Consider the following 16,096-nt stretch of genomic DNA (forward strand, 5'->3'; position numbering starts at 1 on the left):
ATATTTCAAGTATAAAAAGGAAATAAAATGCTTGAGGCTTAGGAATTTTCGCCCCGTCGGTATTTGCCAAGAAGATTACTCAGTTCATCTTTGCTGAGCTTCCTCGTCCGTAAAAACGCCGTTGAAATCCACTCCATCCATCCATCGTAACGACAGGTATTAAGGTATATGTCCCTTTTTTGCCTTCCCTCTCTTTTTGCTCCTATAGCAAGACCACGCATACTTGCGCCATCATTTCGTCCACGTATTTCCCGCATACATGAAGACGTATTCTATCCCAACACCCTTTCTATACCTCAGAAGAAACAAGTCTGTTTTTTTTTTTGGCTTACTTCTCCTCCCCGATGATAAGAACCTCATCGCCAGACACACTCCCCAACGACACCTGACAGTTCCACGCCTGGCCCTTGTGCGCGTGCACGGCCTTGGGCCATTTCGTCCGACTGTCGATTTTCACGTCCTTACCGAGGATGTTAATCTTGCCACTGATGCTCTCGGCCTCGACGGTGCCTTCCCAGGAGGATGGGTACTTGAGCTCCATGCTCCCGCTGACGGAGCCGTGCGAGGACTTGAGGTGGCGCATGGGGGGTTGGTCCTTGGTCGAGACGGCGCGCTCTTGCTCCTGCTGAGAAGAAGATGCCGTGATGGCATCGGCCAACGGGTGACGACGTACCTCGCGCCAGGCGTCGCCCAAGTGCCGACCACCAGGCAACGGGATGCGCTTCCACGGTCCGGCGCCGATGGGCGTGAAGGGCACGCCCGGCATCCGCGGGATCTTGTCGGGGATGGGGAGCGGGTTCGTCGGGATATCGACGGGTTCATCCGGGTTCGCGCGCGGCTTCTCGCCTTCATACGCGCCCTCGGTGCCGAGGATCTCGACCCAGATGGGCTCGAGAATTTTCACGGCAGTGTTGCCTGACTTTGTCTTTGTGTGCAGCTCGGGCTCCGCGACGGCCTGGAGGAGGCTGACGTTGTAGACGGGCAGGAACTCGGCGGCGATGTCGCCGCTGATGCTCTCGGCGACGGCGGCGGACGAGAAGGCGACCCAGGCCTTGATGGAGCCGGACTTGGTGTCGATGGTGGTGATGTAGTCGCGCGGCGGGACGACGGTGTCGGGTTTGCTGCTCTCCGCCGCGGCGGCGAGGGGTTCTTTTACGGTGATGTCGCCCGAGATGGTGGCGACTTCGAGGACGGCCGGGCGGGGGCGGGAGTCGAGGACTTGTTGGGGCCAGACGTTTGTGATGATGTCGCCCGACTCGGAGTTGATTTTAAGGGAGTCGTAGAGGGGCCAGGAGCCGACGATGTCGCCCGAGATGGTCTTTACGAGGATATCGCGGGAGTTGAGGTGGTATGTGGATGGGACCTCGACGGGGGAGTGGACGTCGCCGGACATTGTGCCGATCTCGAGGCCGTCTGCGAGGTTGACGGAGAGGTCATCGACGACGCGGACGTCGAGGTTCATGGCCATGAGGAGGACGTGGCGGAGGGAGGCGCCCTCGGGGACCCAGACGGTCGCGCGGACGGTCATGCAGGGCCGGCGGGACTGGGTCCATTCGATGCGCTGCGGGGTGCGGACGATGAGCTGCTGCTCCGAGTTCCACTCGACGGAGACGTCTAGGGCCGGGTCGTTGGAGACGACCTCGAGCTCGATCGAGGGACCGGGGCGGCCGGCCTGCTGGCGGCGGATCACAAAGTCGCCCGAGACCTGGGGCTGGTAGCCGCGGGAGGGGGAGTCGTTCTCGACGGCCTGGAGGACGCTGATGTCCTTGTCTGCGGCAAAGGTGAGGTCAAAGAATTTGGGTTCGAAGCGGTGCTCGGTTTGGAGGCATGTGCTCGATGGATGCCAAGGGACGGCTTCGCCAGGCTCGGCGGGTTTGGAGGGGTCACTTGGCACGGGAGATCCGTCTTTGATGGGCAGTCCAGTGACGGGGTCATATTGCTGGGGAGGCTCCTTGGCAGGAGACTTTTCAGATGGCTACGGGTTGTTAGTTAGCTTCATGTAAAGGTAGTAGGCGTAGATGTAGAAGGGAGTTGCGACGCACCGCATTAATCACAGTCGAGGCCAACATGCTGAGAAATCCCGTCAAGGTGAAGAAGACCAAGGCAGCAAGTAGCACCATCTTCAGCGTCCGTCTCGAGGCCCAAGGGAACTTCTTAAGAGCTCTGTCCTTCCACGACGGGGGAGGTCTAGGGTCATGGTCGTCGTCATGGTCATTATAGGGCACGTCGCCCATGCTCTCAGGGTCGCGGCCGAGCAGGCGCCTCTCTTCTTCGGGTGCGCCCATGTTGATGTTGTTGTGGTGGTTGTCGGTCGTCCTCGAGATGGTGTTGAAGGTCTGGTAGTTTCTAAACTCTGTGGGTGATGACGAGAGCGGGGACGTGGGCGATGGCGTATAGGCGGGTGGTGCCTCGCTGGGGATGCGAAACAGAGAGGCCGGGTTGTTGTTGGAGGAGTATCTCGAGTGAGTCTGGGGCGTGCGCAGTGGAGCGTCGGTGGAGGGCGAGTAAGGCGTATAAGACGACGAACTCTGGGCAGCGTGGGAGTGTGAGTGAGAGTGGGAATGGGAGTGGACGTTGGAGGTGTAGGTTGTATGTGATGGCGTCGCCTCACTGTCCGCAGCGGTAGAGGAGGCCCCGTCGTCGTAAAAGTCGTCAATGGCCGAGACGGATGACGAGGTCCTCCTATGTATTGAGGAGTAGTGACGTGATTGTGCTTCTACGTTGTCGTCGTTGTTGTTGTCGTGGTGGTCATGGAAGGATGTGTTTAATCTTGTCTCTTCCTTGGCTTCGCGGTCCTTCTTTGACGACGAGGAGCCTTGTTCTTGTTGCTCTCTCTGCAGCAGCGACGGATCCTGGACGAGGACGTTGGGCACATGCGGTACGGCGGCGGACGTGGGGAACGTCGTCGCGTCAGTGACGTTGTCCTCGCTGTTGTGGAAATGAGACTCTTGCTGCTGCGGAGGGTATATTCCCCCGGCTGACAATGAAGTGCTGCTTTGGAAGTAGCCGTCAGTTGGCGAGAGGTGGGCGTCGAGACTGTCGTCCGGGACTTCGTCAAAGTCGGAGTCGTCGGCGGAGTACAGGTTATCGGAATACGGGGCCGGCATGGCGGCGGTTTGTTACTATTTCAGTCCCTCTGATCCCTTCTTTTTGGTCTTCTTACAAAGTCCCCTTCGGGTCCTTGGGGTCCTTGGGGGGGATTGTCTGTGCTCTGTGGGATACAACCGTTTTAGAGTAGGTATAACGTTTTGTTGCCTTCGTTTGGTGGTTCTGTTTCTTAATGCCGGGTCACTTAATGTTTGAGCTTTGCCCCTGAAGACAAGGCACTCTGTGTCTCTGACGGGGTAGACGGTGGCAGTCTGGCAGGCCAAACAGTGACAGCAAGTGACAGCGACTGAATCGTGAAGGGGACTTGGCTGATACGCGCAGTGTCGTGGGCAACGGGTAGAACGGACGCCAAGAAACGGAGTCAAACAGTTTCGGTGACGGGGCTTTCGTTTGCTTCAGGCTTCAGCACCCCTTCCGTGACCGTGAGTAATGCCGTAGCTGTTGGCTGACTGATCAAACAATGTATGAGTGAAGTATCTCTCTCGCGTGTCAATAGATGATTGCACCTTGTCAATGACAACAGAAGAGACACGCGCGCAGTCGTAAGATGAGTGGTAATAGGAAGGAGGACACAAGTCAGGGCCACGAAGAAGTGCGCGTTCACGCTCGATTGAGGTAAGCCGGAGGGGGTACGATGGGAGAATAGAGGGGAAAGTTACGGATACCGCAAGAGAGGAACGAAGAAGAGAGAGGGAGAGAAAAAGATGGAGTTGAATGGGATTGTCAGGAATGGCTTCACAGAAAGAGGCTAGTAGGAGTTGAGTCGGAGCCGAGATTGAGACAACCTCGCAGATACTCACAGAGAGAGAGAGAGAGAGAGAGAGACTGAGAGGGAACCCCCAACCACCTACGGATGCACGAACGAACTGCAATCAGAATCCACAAGACCGAACCCGGTCGGGTCGCCGAAGACGCAAGACAAGCGTTGAACGAGGCAGACGCCGCTGCCCGCACGCCGTCCCCGGCGGGCCTGCACCCGATACGGTGGAAGGATTCATTCGACATCGCGAAAGAGGGGGGGCAGACTCGTAAGCCTGCAGATCAGGGCAAATGATATGAGACCGAGTACCGGCATCGCGGACGACGGCGGTGTCGGGGACTTGATCTGCTACCAGCCCTGGCACCTAGTCAGTCCTGCAGTATCCGCAAGGTATTATCGCGGAGTCTCCTCCTTTGTAGTGACCTAGACACCAAGTCCATGGCCTCTTGACTCTTTTGCAGCATTGCTTGCGTGACACGCTTATTGTGCAGCCAAACGAAACAGGAAGCTCGTTAAGGACGGTGGGGAACCTAAAAGTACGAGGGATGCCGCGCCGCCGGGTGTAATGGTTGGAAAGAAAGAAAAAGTCAATTGAGATTATTGGATAACGGCCGTCGAGTGGAGAAGAAGGTAGCGAAAGTAAGACGAGCACAAGTTCCTTCGCCCAGCAAGGATGGCCGTGGGTGACATGTGTGCTTGTCGATGTGAGGTGACTGGATAAAGTTGGGTGCGCAATCTGACAAGCTTCAAAAGATTGGACTTTGGGGGGGAAAAGAGTCATCCATCAGTCAACCGTCAACTGTCAACCGTTGACCGTCAACCTTCAAGGGTAAGTGGAGCAATATTGACCCGATCTTACACCGACAAAAGTCCCCCAAGTCTAACGTCTACCTTACCTTACAGTACGGAGGTACGTATCCGTAGATAGGCAAAGTATTTCAAGGTACATTCAACCCACGCAATTGGCTCGCAATACACAAAGTTCCTTCCAGTATCTCCCCCCCTCCGCTGCTTATCCAAGTCACCCCTACCAGCCTCGGCTAGTCCCTCCGAAGTTCGAACCAGGATATCATCGTTCTTCGTCGTTGGGTTACGAATCACAGTCGTCTCTCTGCATATTGACTGGAGCCTGCCCATCAATCAAGCTTCTTCATAGTGGATGTTCTTGTCGTTCCAACCCCTCCAACGGGGTTCAGTGTGGACGCGGGGTGACGACGATCGCGACGTAAGCTTCTTTTCCTTAGGCCAGCTTGGCAAACCAGACGACGTTCCATTCTGTCTCGAGGCATACGTCAACCAATTTTGAAGCTTTTTTTTCTTTCTTCTTTTTTTTTCTTCCGTCTTCGTATCACAAATCAAAGATGGCACTCATTGGGAGATGTTGGGGTTTCAGTGAAGTTGGCGGGCTCTGCGACGTTTACCTGGGGCTCCTATACATGACGACCAGTACATATAGACAGTACATATAGACAGGCCCTCCATCATTACTCTCACGATAACCTCACTGCAAGGCATCATTCCCACGTGGCAAGCAACCACTTGTATGCAGGCATTCGTCTGTATTGAGCAAACATCTCTGGGGCTTCCCGCTGCCGTATCCGCCCCGCAGCTAAGCTACCGCCAGCTACCGCCAGCCTGGTTCCATCCACCCTTGCAGCGAGCAAAAGTCTTCTCTGGTATCTCTCTCTCTCTCCCTGACCACGTCTTCCAAACGCCATTGACGACGGGGCTATGTAACAAAATAGAGTGTGCCGCTCTTCTTAAGCTGGCCGTAGGCGATCGCATGTCGCCTTCCAAAAATCTTCGTCTTCCTACACAATTCAAATGAGAAACCCAAGAACATACCTCCTGGCTTTTCAGTGTCCCTTTGACGTCTTGTAGTAAAATCCACTCCCTTCCATTGACCACTTCAATCTTCACCCCAAAGTGTCTTTGTCTCTTCACTCCAAACCGAGAATTCTCTTCGAGTTCTCATACACAACCCATGTGATGCTCAGGGCCGGAGCAACCTTGAGCAGGTTAGGCGTGAGTCCCTTGTACATGCCCCGCACACCCTCATTCTTGAACGTCTGCCGTGCAACATCCACGATGCCGGTATATGTTGCAGGGTGCATGACTGTTCCCTGCGTCTGGAGACGGGTGCGGAGGACATTGAGTGGGTACACCACTGACGCTCCGAAAGCACCACTGGTCGCTCCTATGAGACCAGTCATGATGTTGCCCGGCTTGGCATCCTCCTCGTGAATGCCCTTGTACTTGGCCATGTATCTCTTGTATGAGGATTTGAGGAACTCAAATGTGCCCATGTCAATGGCACTATAGGGAAACATGCCCATGAGGCCCATGGTGACACCACGATAAGCAATGCGCATGCCTCCTGCCTGCCACATCTTCTTGGCAGTATCGATAACAAGTGCATTGCCACTGAGGCCGCCCTGGACCGTCGACGTCTGGAGCCGGAACTTGAGTGTATCGAGCGGGTATACACAGAATCTAGAGGACGTCAGCAGCGAGTCAATGCGACAAGAGAGAGATATAGAGAGGGGGGGAGAGACGGCAGCTCCGTGAACAATAATAGAGATGACAGCGGCCAAAGCAAATGAGGCGAGCTCGGAGGAGTGTTATAGAAAAACGACGTACTGGGCAACCATGCCAGCTACACCTCCCGCCACGAATTTTGAGGTGCTGCTGATCTGTCTGGGGTCGTTGTGTCCCTCGAACTTAGAAAGGGTTCGCTTTGCGGCCTCATAGGATCCGAACTTGATGGCGCTCTCGGGCATGATCTTGATGACATTGAGTCCGTTGCCTTGGACAGTCAGTACATGATTCAAGGAGTTGCTCGGTTTGAATTGGCCAATCATCTTCCAATCTAGGGAGTACAAGACAGATGAAACCATGAGCCAGTAGCAGCTGACATCCATGAGTGCATATATAAGCATGAGTATGAGCATAAGCATGAACGCACCTGCAAAAAGACTCCGCATGCCACCTGCCTTCCAGAGATCCTTGACGGCATCACTAAAGGGCCGCACAGCGTTGTTCAGAGCAGCCAGCGGACGTCCCTGCTTCAGAGCAGAGGCCGCAGTCTCGGTACTGGCTCGGGTGTTGACGAGCAGGTAGACCTTGAGACGATCGAGAGGAGCGGTGGCAGTCCGCGATAGTCCTCCAGCGACGGCACCTGCGATAAAGTAACCTGGATCAGGGGCGAAGTCAGTCAGTCTCTTGGTCTTGGGTGCTACAGTTGCATCTGAGCTAGAGCCTTGCTCGGAGCTGCTGTCTGTGACCTGGTTCGCTTGAGAGGTGCCGACGCCGGGGAGTCTTCGGAGGATGCCTGTGCGCTTCTCGTTTCCGGCCTCGATGCACGCCTGCAGCACCGCTGCCTCCATGTTCATATTGTTCATGTTGGCGCTGGTACCTGAAAAGCCTGGAGGAGAGATGGGTATCACAGCCTGCGTTATTGTCGCGGTCGTCGCGGTTCCTGATGATGATGTTGTTGTTTTTGACGTAGAGGAAGTTTGCTGTTGGGCGGAATCTGTGGCAGAAGTGAGGCTATCTGGTGAAGTTTGTTGATTTTGCTGCGGTTTTGACAAGGTGGGAAGCTGCGCAGCTGTGGTAGGAACGGGCGACGCAGCACCTTCCTGGGAAGGGACAACCATCACCACGGGGCGGCCGTCTTCGTCGGCGGTGGTGGCGGTAGCAAAAGACTCGGTGGTGGTGCCGGGCTCACGATCCGAAGGGGATGCGATCCTCAAAATGGATCCAAAGAGGGTTTGCAGAAGGAAGCCGGTCGTACCTAAACCTTCAAGTGTCTCCTCCGATACCATCGAGTCTCCTTCAGCAGTGAGGGTGACGATGGAAGAATAAAAGTCCAACACGGCCTTCAGAGGGGCGTGGCCATTGTGTGTTGGCATAAACAAAAGAAAATCTCTGCGCGTGCCCGGGTTCTGTCAGTGAATCACACTCCAAGCAGAACAGAAGGAGAGGTTTTTCCGAGAAGAAAAAGAGGAAGGAGCAACCCGACAACGGCACCGGGGCGTCCATCGTAAACGCCTTTCGCCCACCTCAGGTATACACCTGTACACCGAGCCACACCGAGAACATCACGGCCGGCCACCGTGGAGTGGTGCCCCTGACCTAGATCCGGACCTTCCCAAATATGCTGGGTAATCGGCCACCCTTCACTCAACACCTCGCTTTGCGGCTTGGGCTGGCAACAACACCCATAGGACTCACAACATACTCTACTGAATGCTGAGAAACTTACCGCCATTCTTCAAAGCTTATATAGCCATCGTTGTTCATGTCGATATCGCCAAAAAAGGAGCTGAGCTTGCGCATCGGCACAACCAGCCCAGCTCGTCGGAAGGCCTCCTGTAGTTCAGTCTTGTCAAGTCTCCCATCATGGTCCTTGTCTATAGACTGGAAAAGAAGCATGAGTTGCCTCTCTGTCTGCTCGACAAAGTAACGGAACTCTGGTGAGAGGTCATGGTCAGCAGCCGTCCTCGACATCATATCCAATGCAAGACAGGGGAACCCGGCCAGTAGCTTCGATAGCCCCCCAATTCGCAGCTTACCTTCATACTGAATCACACCGTCATCGTTCGTGTCGACGACGGTCATGATCCTCCGCAACATATCTTCCGCATTTTTCATAGCTAAAGGGCAACGTCAGCACCCAGGCCACACGGGAGCTTCGGGCAGAGTTTGATGCTGACGGTGATCAATCTTCTTCAACCCCTTCTGCAACCCCTTAAAGTCCAAATGTCCCGTCCCCTGGGGGTCCAATTGCCTCCAGAGGTCCTCGACCCGTTTATCCCGCTGGTTCTGCGACTCGTCCACCTCCATCTGGCGCTCGGTAACCCAATTTGTTACCCCCATGGCGGCGGCGGCATCAGGACGCAGGGTCAGTAGAGTCGAGGGCTCGGTCTCGACGCGGGATTCATAGGGCGAATGACGGTAGAGAGGTAGAAATCGCGCGGGGTCTATCAAGGGCGTCTGTCTCACGACGACATGGCGGGTTATCAAAGGCGGCGTTGGGTTGGTGTTGTCGCGACTGGCTTTGCTTGCATGAGGTGCTGCAAGTCACAAGGACTGACGTAGGAGGATCGCGAGGTGCAGCGACCAAGAAAAAGCAGCACCGCCTACCGCAAGTGGTTCGCGCCGGAGCCACAGCGTCAGAAGCTCGGCTACCTAGGGGAGGGTTCCACTGGCGGGTCAAGCGAGGCAATCAGCTGCCACCAATTAGCAGTGCTCCCGGGAGCTCCCAGCGCTGCTACAGCAAACAGCTCCAGCGAGGTGGTTCCCTGAGGCCGCCCGGACGGACATCTTCCGCCTTATCGTTATCGGGGAGACATCAGCCACAGTTATGTTGCACCAGCCTCGCAGCCACCCTTTTCGTCAACTTCACCCATCAGCCTCATTGCTCCTCAACAGCATCTCCTCCAACCTCTCCGGGTCATTGCGGACACAAATCATGTCATAGACTTCCATCAAAACGCCCGGGAGAGGTCATCATGGCTGCCAACTACTGGGAGTCAACCCAGCGTCGCTTCTGGCTCTTCTCCAAAGATGAACTTCAAGCAGTGCGCCAGAAGCTCGAAGACGACAATGCCGACCTAGTCCAGATGTTTCCTCTCCCGCAACAGCGGCACCTGGGCATTTACTTCAATCAGCGTTAGCTTGCCCACTACTTCTTCACATCATATCCACCTACTAACTCAATCACGCACGCAGAGGTCAACAGACTCGGCAAACGCATGGTAGTCCGACAGCAGGCCATGGCCACCGCCCAGGTTTATATCAAACGCTTTTACACCAAGGTCGAAATCCGGCGAACAAATCCGTACTTGGTTGTCGCAACCGCGCTGTATCTGGCTTGCAAGATGGAAGAGTCCCCGCAGCATATTCGCCTGATCGTCAGTGAAGCTCGCTCCCTGTGGCCCGATTTCCTCGGTCTCGACACCTCGAAGCTCGGCGAGTGCGAGTTCTTCATGATATCCGAGATGAGCTCTCAGCTTATAGTTCATCAACCATATCGAACCCTGAACAACTACCAGCAGGAGTTGAATTTGACACAGGAGGACGTCGCCCTAGGCTGGTCCATCATCAACGATCACTACATGACGGATCTGCCGCTGTTATATCCACCGCATACGATTGCCCTCACAGCAATCTTGCTGGTATTGGTTCTGCGACCCTCGCCCAACATGTCTGGTTCCAACCCGCCATCCGCCGCGGGTATTGCTGCTGCAAGCGCAGCGTTAGCTCAGGCCCAAGGCCGAGTGCCTGGACTGCCTCCGACTCCCGGAACGCCGAACCCCGCGGATAAAGAGAAGCAACCGGAGGCTAGGTTCACCCGGGTGCAGCGGTACGGTGCTTGGCTGGCCGAGAGCAACGTTGATATCGCTGCCATGGTCGACTGTACACAAGAGCTGATTTCGTTTTACGATTGTCACGAGCAGTACAACGACAAGCTCTCTCGGGAGCAAATCAACCGCTTCGTTAAGGCGCGGGTTCTTGACAAGTGATGAATCGCTGAGATTGCGCAACTTTGTCATCTATGCTGATTCTATAGAAGGCTCTCGGATGGCAGCGTGGTTGGGATTATATGGTTGGCGCTCTTCAATTGAGCGGCGCCAGCGAAACACAGTAAAAAGTCTGCTCATTGAGAGCACTACTAGAGAAAGCACCGACTCTTCAAAAGTCGCTACGAGGAACGGCATGAGAAATGGCATCAATCAGATGCATACACCTTGAACAAGACGTTACAGTGGCCCTCGAATAATCAGTCCAACACGATTGAGGGACCGGAAAGCAGAAATGCCTGAGAGTCTTCGAATGAAGAAAGTGTTGATCGCGTCGCGGATCTTGGCATCGCAAGCAATTTCCGGACTGTTCGATGCAGCGAGTGCTTTGGTTAGAAATTCGGCAATGATGTGTGCTGTAAAAGCATTGTACTCTGCTCGAAAGACTGCTTACCGGCATCGTCAAGTTCGCAGACATACACATTTGGCACAAAATTGAAGCAATTCGCGCCATCTCTGTTGTTTCGGACTTGCCGACACCAACGGGAAAGCGTTGATTACTTCATGCAGGGGACGCGGCCCTATAACTCCAACAGGGAAGGTGACCAGGGTCAAATTGGGACGACTGCAGCTGTGCCGCGCGTGAAGTGAAGCTGTTGGTTTCAAGCAAGTAAACAGACCTCGTATGCTTTGTGCATCTTGCCTACGCTATAACATCGTATCCAACCTCGCCAAGCGCTCCAATTGTGCACTGCTCCGTGAATGGAACTCATCGGCCATTGCATTCCCAAAACACTCCAACAGGTCTAAGAGGCCTACTGTCGTTGGTCCTAAATAGGGAATCCAGACCCCTTGTTCACCAAATACGGCTGGAAGGCACGCGGCTGACAAGACTCGTGACGCTCAAAACAAAAACAATTCAGCCTCTTGATTGTGCCTTTGTTATCTTGCCTCAATCACTGCTACTTCTGAGTGTACAGAGACGCAGATAAGAAGAGAAGAACCCGACGCGAGGGAAAAGGGAGAGTGAGACCGACGGAGAGCTAAACTCAAGCGATCATGTTCTCAAACTCGCTCATCCTGTCGACCGCGGCATCAGCCTTATTTATGCTATTACTGCCATTCCGTCTATCAAAGCTTCGCAAAGGAACTATCAAGGTCATTCCGGAACACCACGGCCATGGCAAAGTTGTGCGTAGTGATGAGTGATACAGTTTCCTGGAAACCGAACTAAACTGAAGCTAGATCATCGCAATCATCTTAGTTGTGGCCCAATTAATCATACTCGCTACGACAGCACTCTCGACGCCCCGACTTGGGCTCAATCTAGCTTCTACCATTTTGCCCTTGGCAGCATACGTGGGCCTCTGCCCGCTACTCTTGTTGGAGCACACCAGATCCGTCAGACCGTCAGATCTCGCTGTTGTCTATCTGCTTGTATCGTTGGGGTGCGATTTGATTGACTTGGGAACGGGAGTCTTTCCTAATGGGTCCGCCATAATCGTCGCTCCGGTATTCGGGAGCCTTTTCATCAAGGGCGTGCTTCTTGTTGTTGAACTTCGAGGAAAGCAAACGATCCTGCAAGGTCCTCGTGATCAGTGGTCTCCAGAGGAATTATCCAATATTTTGGATCGAACATTCTTTGGATGGATCAATCCGATTCTCGTCAGAGGGAATAGATACATTCTGACGGGAGATTGCCTTCCAATGACGGACAGCAAGCTGTCATCGCAACTTCGACGCCAAAGAGCCCTACAAGCATGGGATCAGAGAGGTACGCATTTTGTTTTCGTCCGCTGGCGTAGCACAACACGTCGAGTTTTGTTAATAGCATCACAGACAAGCCCGAGAAAAAGATGACGCTGCCCAAAGTTCTGCTGCGTAGTATGCTTCCGCAGTTTCTTGCACCCATCATCCCTCGCTTGGTTCTCATCGGATTCCGCTACGCTCAGCCGGTTCTCATCGGTACTGTCATTCGTTCCATCAGCAAGTCATCCGAGGAATCTCAAGATGGAGGGTATTTGGTTGTGTCGATGGCTGTCTTCGTCTATGTGGGTTTGGCTGTAAGTCTTGTCGTCTGAGGCCCTGTACGGTGCAATATTGAGTCGCACACTAGATCGCGAGGACTGCCTACCAGCACAGTCTCAACCGCCTCAAGATTATGATCAGGGGCGCTGTTGTTGGTCTCCTCAACAACAAGCAGCTCAATCATCAGTCTGCTGGCTACGACGATGCAAGGGTGGTTACTTTGATGAGTACAGACGCAGACAGCGTGGTTCAGTCGGCTTCCATGTTCCACGAGACGTGGGCGCAGATCATCGAGGTAATTATAGGCACTGTGATGCTGGCTCGACGAGTGGGATTGGTTTGCGCGGTTCCGTTTGTCATGATCTTTTGTGAGTTGCAATATGGGCATGCTTACTTAGAACGGGAATTAATTAACTCTTTAGTCTGCTCTCGGGTGAGTCGATATCTGGCAAAGAACCTCCAGAGCAAGCAAAAGGATTGGTCTGTAGCTACCCAGAACCGAATCGCCATGACCACGTCTATGCTTGGCTCGGTCAAGAGTCTGAAGATGCTTGGGATCGTAGACCATACGGAATCTCTGATCCTCTCCTTACGCCTTTGGGAGCTAGAAATGGCCAAGAAAGTCCGGTGGATGATGGTAGCTTATAACGCAAGTGGTATGTTGTCTTGTCTGATGTTCATGCGTGGCTTCATTTCCTGACAACTTGTAGCAAACGCTCTCGGTATCTTCGCCCCCATTCTCACGCTCGTTCTGTACGTGATCGTAGCGAGACTTAATGGCTCCGCACTCGATGTTGAGACCGCCTTCACAACTACGGCGCTACTCGGCTTGGTGACGCACCCTGCCAACATGATTATTACCATCGTGCCGCAAGCTGTGGGCTCGCTGGCGGCTTTTGAACGAATTCAGCAATATCTCTCTGAGCCATCCCGAGAGGACCAAAGACTTCTTTTCGATAAAGCAGAAGAGAGCCTCGTCAACATTTCGCCCGCCATGTCTTTAGAAGACGTCACTATCCAGGGGCTCACTACATCGAAACCTCCGATCCTCGGTAATCTCAACCTCGTCATTGACAAGGGTTCGATAGTTATGTGCTCTGGTCCCGTTGGGTGCGGCAAAACGACGCTTGTCCGAGCCCTCTTGGGTGAGGTTCTCACAGCTTCTGGGACGATATCTGTGTCAACGAAGAGGATCGGATACTGCGAGCAGTCTCCTTGGCTGCCGAGCGGAACTCTCAAACAAGCAGTCTGCGGATTTTCTCCCGAGGAGCCAAGCTGGTATCAGGAGGTGATTCAGCTATGCTGTCTCGGTGAGGACCTCCTGGCACTTCCCGGCGGAGACAACACCGTGATAGGAAGTCGAGGCTTGAACCTTTCTGGAGGACAACGGCAGCGAGTGGTACGTTTGCATCGTCATGCTCTCTTCGCTCCATATTTATTGTCGCGTCAAATTTAAAACGGCTCACTTTACTGACTATAACTGCCAAGGCTCTTGCTCGAGCTGTATATGCTCGCAGTGAGATTGTGATCTTAGATGATAGCTTCAGCGCACTTGACGGTAAAACGCAAAGTTGTGTTGTTGAGAATCTGCTCGGTTTTGCAGGCTATTTCAAGAAGGCGGGCACGACTGTCCTCCTTGTCACTCATTCTAGTACGCCTCCTACGTTGCTTTGGAGTAGAGATTGTACGAAGGCTAACGGTCTGTAGCTGCGCATTTGAAGTTCGCAGACAAGCTGATTATTCTCGGTGGTGGAGCTCTTGCGTACCAGGGGACTTGGGATGGTCTGAAGCAGCATCCCAAGTACTCCTCACTTGAAATTGATATTGAGGGTTCGAAGAGCGACACGGTCGTGGAGCAGCCCCAAGTGAACAAGACCGTGCAGAGCCAGAATTGGAAGATGGCCGAGGCTGTTTCTGATCTCAGCAGGGCAACGGGAGACATCTCTCTTTATGGTATGTTCTACTTACTTCATCTTTTGAATGCTAACTCAGCTATCCCCCTTAAGAATACTATTTCCGGGCTGTAGGCTTTCAGCATATCCTACTACTCCTCGCTTGCACCTCAACATACTCTTTCTTCGTAACGTTCCCTCAGTACTGGTTGCAAAAGTGGACAGAGGCGCCAGTATCCCAGACAACATTCTATATTTGCGGCTACCTCATCTCGTCTTTACTCGCATGGATCGCTACCAGCGGTACGATGTGGTGAGTACGCACAGTTTAGATCGCTGACCCTGACACTAACCTAGTTGAAGGTCAACCCAGATCCTGATTGCACCCTCTTCCGGCATCGAACTGCACCGCCGCCTACTCTCAACTATCATTGGGTTCGTGCATTCTCACTCACTTCGTCTGCTGCCTCCTACACCTACTGACCAAGATTAGTGCTCCGCTGTCGTATTTCTCAAACACTGACACAGGAGTTACATTGAATCGGTTCGTCGCAATGCCTACCTAATGAGCCATAGCATGTGCTAAGTCGTTACAGGTTCAGCCAGGATATACAACTGGTAGATAAGCAGTTGCCGCCAGCCATTATGTCCATATCGAATCGTAAGCCTCCTTGACTCAAGACTCACTTCCAATTACTCATGATTGGTTACAGAGGTCTTCAAGCTGCTCGTACAGGTGGTGCTGTTATTCAGCGCACAAAAGCTGCTGGCTTTATCGCTTCCCCTCTGCGCCGCGGTTGTGTATCTCGTGCAACGGGTGTACTTACGCACCTCGCGACAATTGCGTCTGCTAGATCTCGAGTCCCAGTCGGCAGTCTACTCGAGCTTCCTCGAATCGGTACCGCTTTCATCTCCCCTTCTGTATAAGTGCGTGACGACTAACAACGATATAGGTTGAGGGCGTCACGACCATCCGAGCCTTTGGTTGGGAGAAACAAGCCGAGCACGCCAACGTGGTCTGTCTTGATAAGTCGCAGAAGCCAGCCTACATCCTCTTATGTCTTCAACAGTGGCTGGGCATCGTTTTGGATCTCATGGTTGCTGCGATTGCCACCGGCCTCATCACACTTGCAGTTTTTGTGAGGGGAACGACGACGGCCGGTCAGATTGGTATGGCGTTGAACATTGTGTTGGTTGCGAACACGACGCTTCTCAGCCTCGTGACATCTTGGACGAACATGGAGATTTCCCTAGGTGCCATGTATGCTGTCTCTTCCTCCTTGTCTTTCCAACTGATTTACTGATGGCTTGGCAGATCTCGCCTGAAGACCTTGGAGGCTGATACGCCGAAAGAGGATCAGCCGCACGAGGACTTTGTGCCCACGGAGGCGTGGCCGCCATCTGGATCTGTTGCATTTGACAAGGTCACCGTCTCATACAAGTAAGGCAACTGTCAACAATGCAGCCGCCTCTGTAGACTGACCCTCTTTGCAGCTCCGACGCAGTAGCTTTGCGGGACATTACCTTGGAGGTCTCTCCAGGCCAACAGTTGATCGTTTGCGGTCGAACGGGCAGGTATGTTGCACGTGGCTGTATTCAGAGAGCATATCCCGGTCTCGGCTGACACATTGGAAAAACAGCGGCAAAAGCACCTTGCTACTCACACTCCTACGTCTTCTCGATACGGACGCTGGAAGCATCAAGATCGACGGGGTCGACCTACGTCTCGTGCCACGTTCTCTGATTCGACAGAAGTGCTTCATTACGGTTTCTCAAGACTCATT

General features: G+C 53.6%; 5 protein-coding genes across 5 annotated transcripts; 2 read left to right on the plus strand and 3 right to left on the minus strand.

Annotated features, from left to right (window-relative positions):
* Window positions 1-328: 328 nt before the first annotated feature.
* N0V96_006625 (uncharacterized protein) lies at window positions 329-3,107 on the minus strand (the record flags this gene model as incomplete). The annotated part of the gene is made up of 2 exons (XM_053197713.2): window positions 329-1,975; window positions 2,043-3,107. 2 exons carry the CDS (start codon window positions 3,105-3,107, stop codon window positions 329-331), a joined length of 2,712 nt encoding a protein of 903 aa, XP_053044791.2.
* Window positions 3,108-5,808: 2,701 nt separating this feature from the next.
* N0V96_006626 (uncharacterized protein) lies at window positions 5,809-7,779 on the minus strand (the record flags this gene model as incomplete). The annotated part of the gene is made up of 2 exons (XM_053197714.2): window positions 5,809-6,361; window positions 6,509-7,779. 2 exons carry the CDS (start codon window positions 7,777-7,779, stop codon window positions 5,809-5,811), a joined length of 1,824 nt encoding a protein of 607 aa, XP_053044792.1.
* Window positions 7,780-8,128: 349 nt separating this feature from the next.
* Window positions 8,129-8,746, minus strand: N0V96_006627 (uncharacterized protein; the record flags this gene model as incomplete). Its single annotated transcript, XM_065757781.1, has 2 exons — window positions 8,129-8,523; window positions 8,584-8,746. 2 exons carry the CDS (start codon window positions 8,744-8,746, stop codon window positions 8,129-8,131), a joined length of 558 nt encoding a protein of 185 aa, XP_065613698.1.
* A 635-nt stretch (window positions 8,747-9,381) lies between these two features.
* Window positions 9,382-10,395, plus strand: SSN8 (RNA polymerase II holoenzyme cyclin-like subunit; the record flags this gene model as incomplete). The annotated part of the gene is made up of 2 exons (XM_053197716.2): window positions 9,382-9,541; window positions 9,602-10,395. The coding sequence occupies 2 exons, from the start codon at window positions 9,382-9,384 to the stop codon at window positions 10,393-10,395; spliced, it is 954 nt and encodes a 317-aa protein (XP_053044794.1).
* A 1,853-nt stretch (window positions 10,396-12,248) lies between these two features.
* Window positions 12,249-15,757, plus strand: N0V96_006629 (uncharacterized protein; the record flags this gene model as incomplete). The annotated part of the gene is made up of 12 exons (XM_065757782.1): window positions 12,249-12,455; window positions 12,509-12,715; window positions 12,917-13,076; window positions 13,131-13,819; window positions 13,909-13,936; window positions 14,128-14,373; window positions 14,427-14,625; window positions 14,676-14,747; window positions 14,909-14,973; window positions 15,026-15,042; window positions 15,266-15,573; window positions 15,628-15,757. 12 exons carry the CDS (start codon window positions 12,249-12,251, stop codon window positions 15,755-15,757), a joined length of 2,328 nt encoding a protein of 775 aa, XP_065613699.1.
* Between the last annotated feature and the right edge of the window lie 339 nt (window positions 15,758-16,096).

The sequence above is a fragment of the Colletotrichum fioriniae genome, assembly GCF_027942845.1.
Source record: "Colletotrichum fioriniae strain IMI 355084 chromosome Unknown scaffold_7, whole genome shotgun sequence".
NCBI classification, from domain to species: domain Eukaryota; kingdom Fungi; phylum Ascomycota; class Sordariomycetes; order Glomerellales; family Glomerellaceae; genus Colletotrichum; species Colletotrichum fioriniae.